At 35.2% G+C, this 21654-nt stretch overlaps 1 protein-coding gene across 12 annotated transcripts in view; it reads right to left on the reverse strand.

Annotated features, from left to right (window-relative positions):
• AKAP9 (A-kinase anchoring protein 9) overlaps positions 1–21654 on the reverse strand; it is a 110203-nt gene that overhangs the window by 53651 nt on the left and 34898 nt on the right. For 7 of the 12 annotated variants that reach the window (XM_083826935.1, XM_083826938.1, XM_083826944.1 and 4 more), the window contains 13 exons: positions 19702–19755; positions 19124–19294; positions 16480–16635; positions 15490–15687; positions 12294–14726; positions 10593–10806; positions 9680–9759; positions 7911–8049; positions 7402–7499; positions 4622–4733; positions 3943–4141; positions 1734–1830; positions 978–1070 (listed from right to left, as the gene is read on the reverse strand). In XM_083826935.1, coding sequence (XP_083683061.1) covers positions 978–1070; positions 1734–1830; positions 3943–4141; positions 4622–4733; positions 7402–7499; positions 7911–8049; positions 9680–9759; positions 10593–10806; positions 12294–14726; positions 15490–15687; positions 16480–16635; positions 19124–19294; positions 19702–19755 — 4044 coding nt within the window. The remainder of the gene's footprint in view (positions 1–977; positions 1071–1733; positions 1831–3942; positions 4142–4621; positions 4734–7401; positions 7500–7910; positions 8050–9679; positions 9760–10592; positions 10807–12293; positions 14727–15489; positions 15688–16479; positions 16636–19123; positions 19295–19701; positions 19756–21654) is intronic. The other 5 variants (XM_083826942.1, XM_083826941.1, XM_083826936.1 and 2 more) reach the window with 3 other exon arrangements.

Consider the following 21654-nt stretch of genomic DNA (forward strand, 5'->3'; position numbering starts at 1 on the left):
TTTGACCTTGAAACCCTCCATAACAAAATACAAGCCAATCATGCACTTTATTTCCCCATTTCCCATAAAGATGGATTTTCTTGGCAGCAGATGAGACTGATGGAACATTTACTCCAGCAATTTCGATTACTTACATTAATGTCATCCTCATTAATAACTGGCTATAACATCTTTCTTAACTCTGATAACAAACCTTTTGACAAAGTATTCCTTTTTTTTTCTTCCAATTTTTAACTTATGTTAATTTGATTCACCTGTTTTGTGACCTGCCATGTTAATGTCATAAACACATAAAAAGCAGAGAGAATTCTTCATTCCACAAAGAAATGAAAATGTTTTTGGAAGTCAATTAATAAGTAAATCCACTAATGGTTTAGTATACTCTTATAAATAAAGCCTAAAAGTTAATTCTCATGTTTCAGAGAAAGTCACCAGATCCAATAAAAAAATACACATTTTACACAGCACATGAAAATACACAATGAAATATGATCAGAAAATAATGTGAAACTGTTAACTGTAACTCCTTTTGAACCTGAGCATTTGTTAATCCTAAAGCAGCAAGAAATCCACCCTCTACGTCTCTAGGTTCACTAAATAAGTTCTGGTAGTGAGTATGGTTCCACGTTGTCTTATTTCATTGAAGTTTTAAAAGAGAATAAATACCACCACCACTTTGCCTATGAACGGACATTCTAACAGAATTATGAATAGTACATTAATTGAAGGACCATATGGTTACAAAAGAAAAGGTATGAAACTAGGCACTACAGGAATGAACTTATATCCCACAATGAAAAAAAAAACAACAAAATGTTTCAGCAAGTTTGTTAACAAGACTTTCATATTCAAAATCAGAACAAAACAATTCTTTGCTAAAAAAATAAACTGTATACAATATGGTAATTGTCAGGAACAGCAAATGAAAGTGACAGCATTTTTAAACATATTTTAAAGTAACAGAATAAAAGTAATACCTTTGCTATTTCTTCTTCTAATCTTTCTTGGTACTGCTTTTCTAGCAATTGAACAACATCCAGATCATTTTTCATTTCAATTTCACTAGCAAGCTGTAAGAAAAAAAAGAAATCTCAGATCATGTATTTGTACTTTCATTTCATAGATTTTAAAGGTTTGAAGAGATTTTTTTCCCTCAATTAGTTCACATTTATTTCTTTTAAATCACGTACTTTTGAATTATAACATACAAGAACTGGGTAAAGGACTTTGCCTCATTTCTGCACCAAAATTAATTTTTAAAGTTGAGTTTGAAACAACTGATCTTCCAGCACTATTTGAATTGTCAAAATGCAAAGAAAACAAGAGAGAAACTACAGGACCACAATAGAAAATAGTGTCGCTGCTTTTCAAATGCAGAATTTTGGAGTCAGCCTCCTAGAGCAGGAATGGAGTCTTTTCCATTTGCGTTTGGCTTCTACGATCTTTGGAAACATTTTTCCCCCAAAAATATAATGCATCTATACTTAAAAAGTACTATCATTTCACTTAAATCACTCTTCTTCTGTAACTAGTCTTTAAAGGAAAGTCAGAATATTATATATTATTCTATTTTCTCTAACGTGGTCTGTAGAGCACAATATTAAGACAATTATTTTATTGCTAACAAATACTAGCCTGTATTTCAATTTCATCTGAGAACCCAAAGCATCTAAATTATATTGGCAGTATAATGTCTGGCAGTTATAGAATAAGTATTGACAGTTATATGATACCTCCATTGCTACATCTGCTCTTTGCTGATGAAGATTTTCAGTGCACTTCACTTTTCTGAAGACCTCTTTTAGCTTCATTTGTGAATCTGTGGATATACTAAAAAGGTAAAAGAAACAGGGAGCCAGGGTTAAAATAAATTCAGTCTTTCAATATACATTATTTTTTCCTCTATTCAAATATGTACACATACAAATATACTATGCATCATACATATTCAAAGACTGAATATTCAATAACTGCAAATACTTTTTTCACAACACACCTTTCCCCATGTCATTAATTTCATATACTTGACTTTATAATTCATCTGCCTTCCATACACTAGCTCTTTCAAACTAACGCTTAGCATCAGTTTTGCCAACCACCACACAAACAAGTCTTTCACAGCTTCTTGAGAATATTTTGTGCTTGGTGACTTGCCACGATTAAGATGAATACTACAGTGCCTGTTTGAATCATTAGGATATGATTCCTCACTGATATGACTAAGTAAGAAAAGGCATACACATGAAAGTAGTATGAAATACGATTCATTTTACATTTAGATATCAACATGCTGAAATATATTCAGAGACTTTTTCCCCCTAACAAGACTGCCCTATATATTGCCTGCTGCAAATGAGTAAAAACAAAACAAAACACAACCACACACCACTGTTCCCCTTTCACTACATTTTGAAAGACTTAACAGAAATACACTGCCAAAATGATAAGATACAGTACCAAACTACCTAGAAAACCCCCTGCTCTAGTCTTTGTGATCTGCCACCACAAAGAAAAAATACCTTGCTAAAAGACAGGGAGCAAAACAGATCCTTAGAAAGTAACTGTTATCTGTGAGACTTACAGTCTTTACCAACACTAGGATTTTAGAGAAACTATCAAGGTTTTCTTTCGCTCAAATCTGAGAGCTGGTTTAGATTATCCTGAAATGGGAGTCCAGAAAAAAAATTATAAACCTTGTGACATTTTAGCTACCAAAAAAAAAAAAAAAAAGTAATCCATTATTTTTAGCATTCATATTTAATTTGATGAATGAAGACCAAAAATATATTTTAAGGAATGAAAGGAATACTGTTTAAAAGATAGAAAAACACAGATGGCTGTGATTAAATAATAAGGGTGAAACAGCTGTTTGGGTTATGATGGGTCACAGTTGAAGAAAAATAATTTTATCTCAATTTCTTTCAACCTCTAAGGATTTATCTCACCACAGTCCTTTCTGCTTTTTGAAAGAGTACTGTTGTAAGTGTATCAAACACTACACAATTTCTAGAAACATATAAACAATTCCTCCCCTCCGCCCCCCCCAGGTAACATCTCTCATTGCTACTGTGTCTATTCATTTCCCCTCTACAGTTGGGCACCAGTCTGTCTACTAAACCCTGACAGTTCTCCCTCAAGTAAGGGAGAGTAAGGGAAATGAAAAACAAACACTGAATGGATTTGGAGTGTAGCAAATGAAACTAAATGAAGAACAGGAATCCAGAGAGGACACTGAATAGACAACAATGAAAAGCACCCACCACACCTTGAACACATCCAATGAGTCAGTGAAAGAATCAGCAACCAACCAAAAACAGGCTTCACAGTTGTCAGGATTCCCCTAAGAAACTCCCACCTCTTTCAGCCTTGCGTGGCCATACTGGCCAGGGCCAGGAAGAGGTTGATGTGCAATGTCCCATGCCTCATGACTTAGTGAAAGACAAAATCCATTAAGTGCACTGCAATCTTTTCACAAATATTAGCTACACATTCTAAAAAATCATTGATTCCATGGAACTACACTACGTGAGGCATCCCTCAATGTCAAGTTTGTTGTCTGGAGTTTCAAGGTGGGTGGTGGTCGGTTGAGTTGATCGGTTGTCGGTTGATGGTTTGAAATCATGTCTGAAAAGCTCACATACATGAAGGGACATTTATACATTATTCTAACTAACAGATCTTCCTTTATTACCTATAAAAATGTGATACTATATGTTTAACAAGATTTCATAATTCTAAATGCTGCACTACCTTGTTTGTAATGTTTGTCGTTTCTTGGTAGTATTCAACATCTCTCAAAAGAATAAAAGAATGAGAGCAATGTGTTTATAAAGAATTTCACAAATTTTAAAGTAAAACACACAGCTTTACATGAACGGTTACTTGGAACACTTCTGGTTGAATGTTGTACAAAGTTATAAGCATTAAAGGACTGATTAATACCTCGTGTAGTCAGAGGATACCCCAGTACTCCGAAGCTTATCCTGCAAATGAGCAATTTCTGTCATGTACCTCTCTTCACTTTCTTTCAGCTGTTGTTGGAAATAGGACCTGAGGTACTCCACTTCTTGAGCATGTTGTTCTTCAAGTTGTGTTTTAATGTTCTCTATCTCCTTCCAACAGTACTCATGAATTTTAGGATCTACATGTAGGTTATTTGAATAGGGAAAGGGAGGGAAAATAATTAAATTACAATAATATAAATTCATCTCCCTCCCAAACTATTACAAGTGATGGAACTGAAGAATTGCAGCAGTTAAAAGTTTCTCCTCGTACCATATCAATTACTTTGTCACAATCAATAACTTAGTCTTCCATTTTGCAAAATTAAATAAAACCTTCATCTTCCATTATTTGATAAGGGTAAAAGAAACTCTTACCAGTGAAAAACTGGTAAAGACCAAACCAAAGCTGCTTAATAGAACATTTTAGAGATTAAAGATTTTAGAGATTAAAGAAAATCATACTTATGTAAAATCTGCAAAAATCTCTTAAGCTTCAAGATGCTGTAAACTATGAGTCAGTTAAATTTTAAAGTTGGTCTCTCTCTGACACTCTCTGCCCCTGCCCTGCCCCCCTTTTGAATATACATACATTAAAACCAGTATATGCATCTTTTTACCCATTAGACCCTGTGAAGGGGCCTGAAGACATTCCTTTCTTGTTTCCAGATGGTTAGGTTCCTCTTCTTTCCTTCTCTCAGGTTCCAAAGATGATAACCATGGTTCTTTGACCTAAGAAATAAATAAATAAAAAGGACAACTTGCACAGAGATAATGCAAAAATATTAACCTTATTTATAAACATATAAGACAGGTTGGTGGCCAATACATGAAAGAATGTAACTGGCCTAACAAATACATTTCATTTTACAGCCTGAATAATCAAGAACCCATTTATAACTAGTTGATCAGCCTGTCTAGAATGTCCACTATTAATCTCAAACTCTTCTCCCTGCATATAAACTGTTAGGCCATAATTCTTCTGGTTCCAGACACACGCACACATGCACACTGTTGTGCACTTGGGGCACAACAACCCCATGCAACGCTACAGGCTGGGGGAAGAGTGGCTGGAAAGCTGCCCAGTGGAAAAGGACCTGGGGTTATCGGTTGTCAGCTGGCTGAATATGAGCCAGCAGTGTGCCCAGGGGGCCAAGAAGGCCAACGGTGTCCTGCCTTGTATCAGGAATAGGGTAGCCAGCAGCACCAAGGAGGTGAGCTCTGGTGAGGCCGCACCTCGAGCACTGTGTTCAGTTTTGGGCCCCCCACTACAAGAAGGACATCGAGGCCCTGGGGCACGTCCAGAGAAGGGCTACGAAGCTGGTGAAGGGCCTGGAACACAAGTCCTGTGAGAAGCGCCTGAGGGAACTGGGGTTGTTAGTCTGGAGAAGAGGAGGCCCAGGGGAGACCTTAGCAAGTTGACAGTTATCTTAAATGAGGTGAGGTAGAGATCGGTCTCTTCTCCCAGGCACCAAGAGATAAGACAAAGGGAAAAAGGCCTCAAGTTGCACCAGGGGAGGTTTAGGTTGGATGTTTGGAGAAATTTATTTGCTGAAAGGTTTGTGTGGCATTGGAAGAGGCTGCCCAGGAAGTGGCTGAGTCACCATCCCCAGAGGTCTTCAAGGAACGTGTAGATTTAGAACTTAATAGCACAGTTAGTCCATAGTGGTGGACTTTGGTACTCTGTTAAAGGTTGGACTAGATGATCTTAGAGGTCTTTTCCAACCTGAATGATTCTGGGATTCTATAATATATATTTTAACATGTATGTCCATCAATACACATTACCTACAACAATCTTTAGATATAACTAGAGTACCTTATTTAATACATCAAAGTACCTAACTCCAAATTTACTGATAAGATTTGTCTTCCAGATTCCCAGCCCCCTGAGAGCAGTGTAAAAGTTTGAAGCAAGACAGGCTTACCTGGAGGAGGATGAGGTTAGGGAACGTTTAAACAAATTGGATGTGAGCAATTTGATTGGGACTAATGGAATGCACCAGCGAGTGCTGGGGGAACTGATCTATGTCACTGCAAGGTCATTTTTGATTATCTTTCAGCAGCCACAGTGACTGGGGGAGGTTTCTGAAGACTTAAAAGCAAATGTCACTCCTACATTCAAGAGGAGAAAGAAGGAAGATGAGGAACTACAGGCCAGTCAGGCTCATTTTGATCTCCGGAAAGGTGATGAAGCAAATCATTCTGGAAACCACTTCTAAACACACAAAGCCAGAAAGATACTCCACTTGGGAGCATGGATTTATGAAAGGGAAATCATGCTTGACCAACTTGTCTACACTGCCTCCCACTAAATGCCCACAGACAAATCAATGAGGAATGGGGATGGTCAGGCAGACTGAACACAGGCTGAACAACTGGGCTTAAAAGGTTGTGACTGGTGTCATGAAGTCCAGATGGAAGGCAATCACTAGTGTACCTAATGGGTCGCTACTGGGGCTAATACTGTTTAAACTTTTCAGTAACATCCTTGATGATGGGACAGAGCACACCCTCAGCAGGTTTGCAGACTATACAAAATTGTGAGGATTGGTTGATACACCATATGGTTGTGCTACCATTCAGTGAGACCTCAACAGGCTAGACAGAGACATTGGCTGAAAGGAGCCTCATAAATTTCAGCAGAGAGAAATGCAAGGTCCTGTGCCTGGAGAGGAATAACCCCTCTGCACCAGGAACATGCAGGGGACTGACCAGCTAGAAAGTGGCTTTGGAACAAGGGACCTGGGGGCCTTGGTGTATAGCAAGTCGGACAGAAGCCAGAAATGTTCCATTACAACAAGAGTCCAACAGCCCCTTGGACTGCATTAGAGAGTTGCCGTCAGGATGAGGGAGGTGATCCTTTCTCTTTACTCAGCTTGTGAAACACATCTGGAAAGCTGGGTCCAGTGCTGTGCTATCTAGTATGAGAGAAGGGGTGAGTCCAGATACAAACTAGGTGAGTAGAAGCAAAAAAAATAATTAAAAAAAAAAAATCTCATGAGGAGATGGGGCTTGACGTAACGGTCTTACAAGGAAAGTCTGAGAGAGCTGGGTAGCCTGGAGAAGAGAAGGTTGTCCAATGAGGCTGCGTAGCCTCCAGCCTTGGAGACACTCAAAACCCCAAAACTTAAGTCTTAGGCAGCCTAGTCTAGCTAAGTCTGCTTTGTGCAGGGATTGGAATAGACAATCTCCAGAGGTGCCTTCCAACCTCAGCCAATCTACACTTCTGTCACATAGGCAGCAGCCTACTCCATTTTATCTAACCATGGCACTGCTATGCCACTCAACCAGGATGCATAAACGCAATTTCAAATACATTCTTTCCCTGATCCAGGAGGAATTCATGCAAGAGAGACAACTCAAAGGCCTATACGCTCCAACATCATAAAAAGTGTACCTGTTTACAATCCTTCATCAACTGTGTTTGAAGTGCTGTCAGCCTACTATATTCTTCCATTATCTTGTGCAGAAGTGCTTCCATATGTTCTTGCAAAGCTAAATTACATAGATGATCAGGAAATTAACAAAAGTTGAAATTGAACATTCAAGCATAAATTTTAATACAATGTATTGTTCACAAGTTCTTCACTGAAGACTTATCCAATAAGCATTACATAGTGATAGCACCTCCAAGTTTTAGAATACACTTTTATGTAGTGTTGATTTTTTTTTGTATGTCTGCCTGCTTCTTCTACAGAAGAAGAAAAAAATAATCACTTTTTTCAACAATTTCCACTATAATGAAAACAGCACAAGAAAATACAAGAAAGGTTGTTCAGAATAGTGAGGAAATCTATAAAGCAGCTATTTAGGCACATGAAATAGCACCTGAACAACTAATGGTATAATTGTCAGTCTTGAATTTTAATTTTTTTTTAAACCAATATGATAGTAGAATGACATTACCGTGAGCCTGACCTCTGTGTCTTGGTAATTCTACATTCAGTTTTTCTTTCTCATCAGCAGGTCTATGGAAAATATCTTGTTCCCTATGATCAGATTCTATAACAGTTGAAGATTGTTCATTCCAGTTATCACACAAATCCTGCAAAATGAATGAAACAAAGAAAAAAAATGAAGAATTGTTTATTAATGTAGCAGTGATAATTCACAGAGAAAAATGGTGACAAGAAATTATTATTTTATATTATCTTCTGTAAAAATGATGGCATAAGATGTTCCTAGACAACCTTTAAAACTCCTGGTAAAAGAAACATGTATGAAAAGACTTTCCAGCTAAAACATAAATATGTATATTTTGGCACAGCCATTTAAGTTCATGCTTTTAAGTATTAAAATTTTGCATAGTAAGGTTTCCTTTATCAATGCTGAAAGAAAATTTACATTGTAAATGCTTCTTGCTTGTAAATTTTGTAATTGTAAATTGTTTCTTTCTCATTGTAAATGTTTCTTTCTGGTTAACTGCAGTTTTACTTGGAAAAAGGATTCCCTATGGCAGAAATTTATATCTTCTCAGAGCTTACCATTCATCTTGTTGTTAAATATTCAGTAAATGTAATGGCAGCAGAAAAATGCAAGCAAATCATAAAAAGAATGCCTCACATTTGTTGGTTCTATGTGGCCAGCAAAATAGCCACCATATTTACAAAGAGTAGGTGAACAGAAAATTTATGTATTTGCTTTCAGAAGATATATGATACTTGAAGAGAAACTTAGCCTGCCCAAGGCAAATGATGGGATTCCTTATATAAACATTTTGGAATCAAAAGACACTAAATTCAATTTACAAAAATAAAATCGTAATTTTTCCAAAAGTTCAACGTGGAATCGTATAGTTTGACAGTGTTCTTCCTAGCTCTGAAATAATGCCAAAGAATTTCATCCACCTGCTACTTTCTGTGAGCTGTCATGAAGTCCTGCTTAATCCCCATCATGGTGGCTCTCAAGTAGAATAATTCCACTAACTCTGATATCCACTTTTCAAAAAAGGTGTTGAAAATATGCCAGCAAAGAAAGAAAAGAAATCCCACCAAACACAACAACTGAATGTATTAATGATTAGAAAATTGTGGCATATAGTGTTTATGAATATAGCTTAATTTATCCAGAAATAAGTAGTCTTCAAAAAATATATGGCAAAATAGCGTCATTAGTGGCTGATACTAGAATACAGACTAAAAACAATCCTGAATTTTTGATCATAATATTTAGCTACTGAAAACAATATAGACAGCAATTCTGATGTACTTCTAAAACACTTGAAGTCTTTGAAAGATATTCTGCAGCTAAGAAATGACTTATTGTTGATATGAGAGGGTGATGTCCTTTGTGTTAACATGTGTGATGTCTGACAGCTATTTAGTCAAAAAACTTACAGTCTAAAACTTTTTTCCAAAGGCAAATATACTTGGCAAATATAATTAGCAGATAAAAAAAAAAAAAAAACAACAAAAAAAAGGAAGATTAAGAGACAAGGACATGAAATAGTTTAGAAAAAAAAGCAAAAACCCTTGCAACCTTATTTTAGAAGATCAGTCTGTATCTAGAGATCAAGGCAAAGAGAAGAGCTGCAAAGAAAACCTGTTGAAGATGATGCAAAAAGCAGGGTCAGCTAGAGCAGGCTAAAGATGCAGAAAAACATGGTGACTCACTGTACACATAATTCTTCATTTACAAAAGTTCCATTTAAAAAAAGGCTTTTTGTTAAGTCTTACCTGTGTGAGCCTAGAACATTCCACAGTTACAGCTTCATTCAGCTTTTCTATAAGTTTCTGAGTAGACGTGACTTCATCATCTATGAACACAAATTATTGATATTATTTTTAAATACTTGATACACAACAATTTTTCAAAGGCCTAATTCCCTGCGTCAGTGAGACTACCTCCTCTTAGAAATGCACAGTTTTTTGTTCCCTCTTTCTTGTTCCATCACAGAGATAGATTCAATTATTAGAGTAAAACTGCATGTTCAACAGGAATAAGGGATAAGAAATGGCTTCATGTGTCAGTGAGCTCTAGAAAGATCAAACTTTACTTAAATATACTGGGGGGCAAAGAAGTTATTATGCCAAAAATATCACAAAAGGGCATATCATGGAGTGACAGAAAATGTAGTGATGGAAAAGCAACGAGATAACATAAAAGCTGACTGAGGCAGAAATGCAAAGAACAATATTCCTGAAAGTTGTATCAAAGAAGCTTACTTAATGGGGGCAGGAAGCCAAAGCAGAAATTGAATGAAAGAAGCTAAAAAATATTTTGTTAATGCATTTGTTTAATATTGTAGTAAGGAATTCAAACTGATAGATGAATCTATCATATAGTTCTTTGGAATTAATTGACATAATACGAATTATGAGCTATACAGCAAAACGTGAGCTGCAATACTTTCCATTCCTTTTCTCTCTCCCTCTCTTGCTATGTATACACACACATTTTATTTTTTAAGTAAGCAACAGACTAATTATAATGGGGAAATAATTTGGCACAAAACCACTTCAAAATGTTCTATAAAAATAATTTGTTGTACAGCTACATACACTTCCCCCCAGATTCCTGTGCTTTTTTTTCTATTAAAGATACTATTTTTCATTCCAAGAGCTTTTCTCCTGTAATTTTGGTCGTTACCTGCTTGCTGAATTTTCAAGGTCTGGAGCTCCAGCTGATGCATTTTTTTAAGATCATTCATCTCTTGTAGATGACTATGTGCAAGCTCCTCTTTAAGACTGCAAAGTGCACTCTCTTTTTCTGCTTTCAGGTACTCACGAACCTGATCTACATGAGCTGAATAAACCAGGGACAGGCAAATGCGCTGTGCTTCCATCTGTAGCTGTAAATCAGTCTTTGAATAAAAACAGACATTTTACAAAGAGTAAGAAACAAGAAAACAAGAAATGTCCAGTCTTTGTGAATTTCAGGAATTAATATGTTGAATGGAATGTTGCATATATGTTACACATTAAATAAAAGTTTAAATATACACATTTTAAAAACTTAAATCATAACAAAATAGTAAGACACTTCTTTAACTTAAAATAAAATAAACAAACTAAATGACAAAACACAATATTCTTCAGTTTCTGCCTTTGGAAAAACAGCTGCAAGCACAATGACCTTTAAACATTGCACTTAATATTGAGAACACATATCCTTACAGTTACCATATGGTTGGGAATTTGAATGCTTCAGATCATCTCAGTGCAGACTATGTTCTATGGAGTCATTACAGCAAATTACATTTGCAAACTGTATTTTTGTCTTTTGAGGCACTTTATTTTCAGGGGTGGATAGGTGCCAAAGAGGACACTGTCTGCTTACTGATTTCCAATGAAACTTCCCTGAAGAGAGGCATCTTAAATAGCACACACATCAACCAGATGAGAATTTGCTCAATCTATCTGTGGGCATGGGCAAATTTAAAATAAATAAATAAATAAATAACTGAACTAAGTAGGCCCTGCCTTGAGTAGGGTTTGGACCAGATAACCTCCAGATGTCTCTTCCAAATTACATTATTCTGTGACTCAAAAAAAGCCTTGAGTGTCTGAAAAATAGCTTCTGCTACTATGGATATTGGTGATGTTAATTGCCTTGGGAAACAAATTCCCAAATAACTTCAACTGCTTCAGCAAGACTGACTACCAGTGCTTGAAGATTAAAAACAGGTATCACACAGAAAACATTGCCTTTACATTTGTTGAATTCTCAGATGACTGAGGACCAGAGTACTTTGACTTAACTGAATACCAAACTTCGGATCAGTTAAGACCATCTTCCCATGTCCTTTAGAAATCCGCATCTCTTCTTACACTCACATCCAAGAAGTGATAACCACACATACACAAAAATTTTGATAGTGGAATATTAGTATTTCATAAGTTTGGTAAAAGATGACTGTAGAAGTAAAGAGTCTCATTCTCTCCTTATACTGTTTACCTGAGAATTTACAGTACTGAAAATCTAATCCCAGAGGAAACAATGTGTCCTGCATAAATTTTCATCTCAAGTAATTAAGGTAAATGCTATATCAAAAGATGAAGTGCTCTAGATGTCTTCTCCTCCTTACTTTTTTGTTGTTGATGATTTAATTAAATGCAAACAAAGGGTATTTCTTTCACTGAAAAATAGCATCCTTTTACACGTTGACTATGGCTACAAGGTCTGGTCATTCATGCAATCACTTTCAACCATTGGCCGCTTTCTGCCACTCACCCATCACAATGCAAATGCACTTTAAAGCAGCTAAAAGGAAAAATATGATACAAATATCCAAGGGCAAGCTCCTAGAAATTTTTGTAGGTAGGTTCTTTACAGTTTTATGTAACATACCTGTTCTGATTTTAATGTATTCACTTGCTGCTGAAGATTATTATTTTCACTCTGTGTACTGGCTATTAGCGATGTTTCATCTGGCAGCCTGTCTGTCATCTCATGCAAATGTTCTACAAGAGATGGCTGCTCTGGTTTCAACATTTGCTGAATTTCCTTTCCTTTTGTTACCTGATGACTGGTATCTTTACCTGAACCCAGATTTTCTCTTACATTGACTTCATTGCTAGGCCCAGATGTTTTAGTTCTATTCTCAGATGCTGGAGTAGCAGTCTTTACGGCTTTTCCTTTAAAGCATTTTGTCTTAGGTCCAGTACTACTAATACTTCCTCTCTGAGCATGGCTAATTATATCTTCTAGTTCTTTACATTTTGCTAGAACTTGTTCTTTCTCATCTTTTAAGGATTTAACTTCTTCATTTAAACAACAAATTTCACTGTGCTTTGACTTTAACTGTTCAGAAAGATCAGAAAGTCTAAGGGATAATTCCAGGTTCTCACGTTGGGTAACCTCAAGCTTTTCCATAAGTTCTGTCGCATCTTTCTCAACAACTTCTCCAGTCTCAAGTGTGTCTGCCCTGGACATCTTTTCTTTACTCCCTTCAAAACCAGCAGTTCTAGTTTTAAATACAACTGGTCTATTGCTTTGCAAGTGCTGAAGTTCTTCGCTCAAAGCTTTGAGTTTGACTTTATATTCAGCTTCCTGCTTAGTATTGTTCTCTTCTAACTCAATTTTTGCCTTCAGAAGGCTTGCACACTCTTTCTGCAGCTTTTTATAATTAGCTTCAAGTTCTTTCTCAGTAGACAAAAATGCACTCTTCTGCCTTTCAGTATCCTCTTGGAGTTGATTGTTTTGTTTTTTGAGTTGCTCATTTTCAGCAATCAGATTTTCTATTCTTTTTTGCACATCCACATTTTCTGACTTAGAACTAATACTGTCATTAACAATGTCACTTGCTTCAGAGACTACCAACATGTTTTTTAGTTTCTCTTCCAGAGTTTTGTTTTCCCCCTGAAGAAGGTTATTTTGTGTTTCAAGTTCTGAACATTTGTTTTGAAGGCTATCTTCTGTCTCCCTCATTTGTTTCTGCATCAATTCAGTTTTAAGCTGCAGCTCTTGAATTTCTTGTTCAAGAGTACCTTTTTCTTTTTCTTCTTGCCTAAGCACTTCAATTTCCTTCTGCAGCTCATGAATTTGAAGGGTCATTTCTTCAGATTTAGAATTTACAATAGACTGCTGTAAATCTTTTAATTTTGAAATCTCTAATATCAACTGATTTTGCTTTGTGATTAAGTTGTCCTTTTCAAGCTGCATGACTTCTATCTTTTGACTCATTTCTTTTTGTATACCATCTACCTGCTGTTTATGGTGCATATTCAAGTTATCTTTAAGGCTTTCCATGTTCACCATGTGCTCTTTTTGCAAGTCTTCTTTAAGTTTGGAAAGTTCCTCTTCATGACTAAACAGAAGCTTTGTCCTCAGTCTCTCTAATTCTGCTTCTTGAGACTCTGCCATCCTGTCTAAAACTGCATCCTTCTCCCGTTCAAGCATTTCAAGTTTTATTTTGTAATTTGTAACTTCTGCGTCATGTTTTAATTCCAATTCCTTCCTAAATTCAGAGGCAGAAGCCAGCTGAGTTTTTAGATCTTCAATCACAAACTGGTATTTTTCAGCTTCATTCAACCTACATTCCATATCCATTATAGTTTGTTTGGCTCTTTGAACCTGCTCTCTTGAAAAGTTCAGTTCTTGGAAAAGATCTTCAATTTTAGTTTGTTGAAGAGACTTCTCTGCTGAAATTACTTCCATCTGTTGTGACAATTCTTGCTTTATTTTTTCCCTTTCATTATCAGCATCTTGCAACTTCACATTCAATTCATTAATTTTAATATTCATTAAATGCATTTGATCTTTATTAACATTATCATTCAAACACAGACTTGAAGTTTTCTCCAATTCTACTTTTTGTTGTGAAAGACGCTGTTCAATTTCCATTGCATGTTGCTTAATTAATTCTTGCTTCATTTGGACAATCTGTTGGCCATGCATTTCGTCTAATTCAGCCTGAAGTTGTGCCAGTCTCCTTTGTGTTTCCAATTCCATTCTTTGCACAATGTCAGCCTCGGTCTGGCTGTCTTTATAACATCGTTTCTGCAGTTCTTCCACAGTCCCCATTAATTGTTTTATTTCATCAGAACATTGTCTTTCTTTCTGTTTGTAGGTGGTAAGTTCAACTCTCATGTTACTTATCTCCTGGTTCTTTAGTGAAATCTGTTCTTTTAATTCTTCGTGTAATTTACTGACATCTGATAATTTTTCCTTAAGCTGAAATGAATTTTTTTCTTCTTCTCCAAGTTTTGCTTCCAGCTCTTCAACTAATGCTTCTTTTTCTTGTAGTCTACTCATATCTTCACCCTCGTTTTTGTGCTTTTCCTTAAAAATGAGCAAAAACATTTTTATTTTTAGTTCATTTCCTAAACACATTAGAACATTTATACATTTAGCTATTTAAACACAATGCCTTTCTTGAGAATATCATAGAATAATGATCATTTATAAAAACTAAATAAGTTATTTCTTGCCCTCTTTTGGAGGTTTTCTGTACATTTGGGATATGTGACTTCTCCCCTTTGCTCTCCAAAGGAGAGAAAAAATCACAACAAAAATTATTTCCTTTTTTTTTCTAGTTGTTCTCTGATATTTCAGAAGATATTTGGCACAATCTACTGAAAACTTTGTATTTTCTCACTTTTAATGACCTTTTTTTTTTTTATTTTAAGTACTTCTAAGAAGTCTACCATTATGGACAATATAAAATGTACGTGAAGAAATTCTTTCCTCAAGACAGAAAAGGTTGTTCAGGCAGGTTCTTATTTTTTATCTAACAAAATGATATCACTTTATAAAGACATTCTAATTTTCAGGATAGTTTCATCAATTGAAAATATTTCTGCAATTTTAAAAAAAATGATGAATAATATTGACATAAGCACCTCAGCTCTAAATTATATGCATATTATGCATTTAATATCAACAGATAAGTCAACACGTGGTCTTACACAGATTTAAAAACTGTGTATGCATTACATGCAGCACACTCATAATCCGTGCTCTGAGCCTTACATTTCAAAGGAACTACAAAATCATAAAAAGAAACATGAATAACAAAAGAGATATTTTCTAATAAGGAACATACCACTTCATATGTTTTGATTTTATCATGAAGATGTGCAATCTGCACTTGAAATTCTTCATTCTTCTTCTGGTAATTCTTCAGCAGACATTCTTGTTCTTCTAGCTGTTGTTGATGTGAGAGTATCTGTTGCTTGGCTTGTAATAAATCAGCAGCTGTGCAACTATGGCTGGTGTTCCTTAGGGCTTCACTTGCCTGTAACTTACATGTTAAAAACAAACAAACAAACAAACAAACAAATGTATGAAATGTTTCAGAAACAGCTTGCACTACAGAAAGAGACAGCTATGGTCTTCAATTTTATGTTCCACTTCACAAGCACAGACAATCACAAAATTCTATAACTTCTCCTAGGAGGAACTGAAATACTGCTATTTTGTTGGAAGACTGATAAATAAAAAATATTTAAAATTAAATTGTTTTATGGTGAGCTAATACAGTACAGCAGTGTCTCAGAAAAATCTCTAAATAGTAAGATGAACTAGTTGTAATTACTGGTTCACGAATCCAATTTTAATTAATTAGCTAGGTAATTAAGAACACCACAAGAGGCAGATTTTATCCAAAAATACAGGGCTGAAGCATGAAATGGTGGCCCACCAAACTGATGGCTTGCTGTTTTGATTGGAAAGGTAACTCTTTGGATTTCAGCCCAAATCTTTGAGAACAGTAATTACATGAGTGTTTTTCTCCCTAAGATAATTGCCATCATACAGTATTTATCAGCAGCTATCACTACACATTAGGAAAGAAAACAGACTAATCTCTATTGTTTTATAGTGAATTAGTACAATAAACCAGCTACTATAATGATAACTGTAGGACTGTTAAATTGACTGCAGATAATATACAGGTCCCTATACCAAGGGACCAAATCTTCAAAAATGCAAAAGCATAAAATTCTGCATTTCTGCAGGAAGCAGCTATTTACAGATCCTCCAAAGTGACATGAGTTTTCAAACCCAAATAAGCATTGTTAGTGCTGTAACTTACGTGCTGAAACTGAATTTGCAGTTTTTGGCTTTGTTCTGTAAGCTCCAAAAACTCCCTCATAGTTTCATCCTTTTCTTTCCGTGCTTGCTGTAGGTTAGTAGTGAGCTGAGTGATAATATCATCTCTTTTTTTGATAGCAGCTTCAAATTCTTGCAGCTACAAAAAAATAAAATTTAAACAATTAATACACATCAAAGCCACAGACAGAAAAAATACTAACTTGTTCTAGTTAAACAGGAATACGTGCTCCCTAACATCTCTTAAAAAGATGTCACGCAGACATACTGGAAAATTTGTTTTCACAAACTCTTATTTGTAAGCATTTCAGTGACATTTTTTGTCTTCATACAACAGTGTACAAGTTCTCCATAAATATACTTATCAAAAAAACAAAATCGGAACTTTTAAGAAGATTAAATATAGAATTTGCTTTTAAACTAAAGAGTGTGGCCATGTAAACCATACCATCATGATAGAAGTCAGGATACCCAATTATAAAGCATCAGCAATTTTGTCCAACTATTCTTGTCCACACATTTTTCACACAATAAATGCAAGTTACGTCACCTGTCACAAAGTGCAATAAATTGCATTGATTATATTAAAGGTATATAATAGACACTGTGTGGTAACTTACATTGCAGACCTTATTCATAACAACATAAAAAATCAGCTCAGGTTGCAAAACTGATGCAGTGTATTTCACAGGTTCACCTTCTATAATTTGTGATGATAAAAAAAAAAATGAGAAAAGGACAGAAAAAAATTCCTTTGCAGTGGTGTTTTTTTTTTTTTTTTTGGTAAGATAACATTAGCCAGAAGTCCTATAATACTAATTGGGACTATATTCACGTGCAAATACATAAAATCAATATGCTATTCACTTTAAAGTCACTTTGTTGATTTGAACTCATTCAAAGCTAGTACATGCTTCATCTCTACATATTGGACATTTCTAAAACCATCAGTCACCTTCTGTAACTGTTTTGTTTACTATGCTCTCAAAAAGAAGTTTCTCCAGGTTACATGCTGATTACTGAAGTAAAATGATAATGCTTTCAGAAAAAGATTACTGATTTAGAGGATAGGGATATTATTCAGTGGGACATAAAAAGCAAGAGGCCCTTAAACATGCCAACCTGTGCAAAGAATTTGAGGAAATTCTTTTAAAGTTCTTTTCAGAACACTACAGTGAGCTCCTATTTTAAAAATATGGACCTAGTAGAAATACTAGATGCTTGTTATAATAAAGAAAAATAGGAACAGATCAGACACTTAAGTGTGTCATATCTTTCCTTTTGCATTTGTTCAATGAAATTGAGTAAGTAAATTTATCTATTCAAATCCACACACTTTTGTGTGTTCCTTTTCAACTTTTTTGCTCAAGCGTTTTCTTTAACAAACAGGCAGAACTACCACACACAACACATCTGCTGTATCCTCCGTTTTTACAATTCTTTCCTCTTTTGAAAAATAAACCATATGCATTCCTCAGCTGAGATATTATGCACTGTACCATTATCATAAAGAATATGCTGCAGCTAAAAAATATTTTAAGTATTATTGTACTGCAGCATGTTTTAATAGATTTTGATTTATTTTTAAAATAGTAATCATAGTCATTTAGAAACGCAAATATTTTCACTTTAAACAGTAGTCACAACTGCTTGAAAATAAAACTATATTATGTTCTTTATTATGCTATGACTATTATGTTTAGCACAATGGATGTAAGACACCGTAATTAGAAGGTAAACTTGTCTTAAAGTGCAACACCAGAGATTCACCAACAGACAAAGCAATGATAAACCACCTCCCTCCAAGGCAACCAATCCAAGATCACTGGTAATGGAAAACATAACATCCATTTTCACAGATAAAGTACAAATGGAAAAAGCAAAGAATTATAACTGTGCAGTAACAATGAAGGTGAAAATGACTGAATTTTAAAACAATTTTCATATTCTATAGCTCTTTGCAAAACAAAGAAAAGCATACAGTGACATGGTCTGTACCCAAATGAAAAGAAAGAGACAAGTAAGACATAGTGCTTGTTCTAACTGGAAGTATTTAATATTCTTTACAACCTAACTTTATATTTGAATGGTATTTCTAAATTAAGAAATACTTCGCTGTAATCCCAAATTACTGTAAACCCAAATTATAATCCTGGCACAGTTGCCTTGTATTTCAGACTGTGAAATATCAGTGAATTTCGGGTATACAAATACCTTTCTGGTTTGAGGCCCAACTTAGTAATATCATTCCTTAGGACGTAAAACCTGATTTTTTTTTGGATATTTTAGAAACAAGAAGGTATAAAACAAATGCAGTCTTTGCACAACTAAAGAAGAATTAGGACTTTTCTCGAAGAAAATCATCTCTCCATTCCTGATTTGAAGAAAGTCACTGCAAAGAACATTGAAACTTTACTCACAAAATAGAGAAAAAGGACACACAATGGAAATGCCATTCAAATAAATAGAGCGCGTGGTATGTGATTAAAAGAAATTATACATAATTCCATATAACATGCTGACTGCATTCTGAACAACTGTAATTAAGCGTGAACTCTTTCAGGTGATATTCTGCATTTCTGCATGTAACCAAGTAGTAAGTAGAAAGCAACATAAGGTAATTATACCTGTTGCAATCCTTCTGTACCATATGCTGCCCTCATTTCTTCTAGCTCTCTGTTTAGTTCTTCAATCTCTTGTTGTTTCCCAGCCAATTCATTCACCATCACCTCTAGTTGCATCTCAGAGTGCTGCATTCCATGTTCTGAACAAATCTCTCCAACTCCAAATTCTTCTTCCTAAATCAATCCAAGTTCCTTAACATGCCATGTTTATGCTTTATCAAGATAAGCAAACTCAAATATCAAATTCTGTATCAAATGCCACCTTAGAACATTAACATATAATACAGCATTGAGGATCTTATTACCTTGGTAACTTCTTTTGTTAGTATAATTCACACCTCAAAAACACTGACATAAAGCATTTCTGCAAGTCTTGCCTTATATTAGCCTTAATACAAGCAGTAAGATGTTTTTTATTTTAAGTTTAAAGATAAACTGTATTTATATATCAAGCAATGCAGATACAGAGCACAGCATGCAAAACAAAGTATTAGTCAACAGCACAACTTTTGTTTGAAACAAATTGTTTGAGGTTTTTAGTATTCATTATTAGTATTACAATTCAATTTGCAATACTGTACCCTGATTAAGTCTGCAGGTATAGCTGTTCTTGTCACAAAACTGCAACCATTTACCTGTATAAAGACAATTTCTAAATACATTATTTGAAATAAACCTTGATTCCTATTTTTGATTTGTTTGAAATCTTTGATTCCTGCAGACCCACATAAATTCTTATGCCACAAAAAATTATTTCATTTGAAATACAAAATAGCTTTTTAGAAAATAAATTGCATCAAAGTCTGCACAGGTAACAGATAAACCCCACAAATTACAAAAATAGATATTATTGTCTAAAACCAAAAAAGGTATTAGAAATGTAATCATCTGGAGAAAACAAAGGAATTCAGATCTAAAGGTCAATGCAAAGCTTTACACAGTAAATGATTAAAATGCAGCAATACTCCATTTTAGATTATGTTTAATATTTCTATATATTACTAAACATAGTCGTTTCCAAAAGATATTTATACACCCCAAGATCTACTATTTCTAGAAGTATTCAGTATCTCTATAGCAGATGAAAGACAGTATTATAGACTGATGTTCACAATCCAGAGGAATTTCTTAAGATTAAAAAGGAGCAGAAATTATCCATTTAACATAAGACATTTGAAAACTTCCTCTTTCACTCACCTAACACTGCAACCCCTGTCAGCTTCCATGAGAATTTTGGTTCTACAGACCACAAAAACCAATAATAATGAATTTCCAAAAGGTAAGCACAAGCCAAAGTTATAGGTTAAAAATAAAATAAAATAATAATAAAAAAAATTGAGATAAAAAGAACACACTATGTATTTGTGAGAAATCACAAGACAGACATGCAGGCTTTTAAACCAGCAGACAAATGTTTTATAATGAGAAAGCAAGACGAGCTGTATTTCCTCTCAGAGCTCTTTATCACGTCAGAGCCTGAAACAAAAATAATAGTACTAGAGATGGAAAGGTACCATATCAGATCCAAATACTGTGTTTACATCAAAAAAGCAGCTATATAGTTCTGAGATCTGCTATAGTTAAGATCAGGCCTTCTTTACCAAAAACTATCATGTCTGAGCAAATCAGTAAGTTACTCGACATGGAAGCATACTGTTATAAATGGGATCAATATAGTTATCAAGTTCTGAATAACCTTGCATCAGACATGAATTTGCAGAGCTGACATACTGCCACTTCAATTCCTGACTTCCTCAGTGAAAAGGAAGACACCACAGAGAGATTACTACCTTATTTCAGAAAGAATAAATAAAATTGCAGCAAACATCAGTCCAGTAAGCTCACAAAGGCACTGCACATCATTTGTGTATTGCCAGATGTTTGCTCTGCATTCAGCCACACAAGTGTCTACACAGTGCCTAGCACCAGTGTCTTTATTTGGACTCTGGCTCATGTCCCAGATTAATAACCCTACTAGTTTAATAGAAGCTATTATGAAATAATGATTTTCCTTCTGTTTAACTGTTATTTTATTTAGGCTTAATTGCTAAGGACGTAGTGTATGATTCTTGCAAACTGCCACACAGGGCACCCTTCTCTTCCTATGGATCCTTTCAGTGTGGAACAATCAGTGACTCTTTGATGCTTTATAACAAGAGCTGCTAGGACAGACATAAAAGCCTCATCTCTTTAGATGTTCCAGACGCTTTAGCAGCTGAGATTTCTACAAAAAGATCTTATAAAAGGGATTTTGGCACACACATTCCAAACAACTGTCTGGAACTTTGGAAATCCCCCTTCATTAAACAGAAGCCTAGCTCTTAGATACCACATACTAACACCTCAGTCCATTCTGTTTCTCATCCCGTACCTCCTCTTTTCAAATGTCTTATGCCTTCTTGCAAAGTGCAAGTTGAAACACGACAACAATCTGCACCGTAATCTATCAGAAAATCACCATGCCAGAACGCTCTCCCGGCAGCAGCCATGTGAACAACCTGGCAACATGAGGCAGGACAGAAATCCTGCTGCAT

The sequence above is a fragment of the Anser anser genome, assembly GCF_964211835.1.
Source record: "Anser anser genome assembly, chromosome: 2".
NCBI lineage: Eukaryota > Metazoa > Chordata > Aves > Anseriformes > Anatidae > Anser > Anser anser.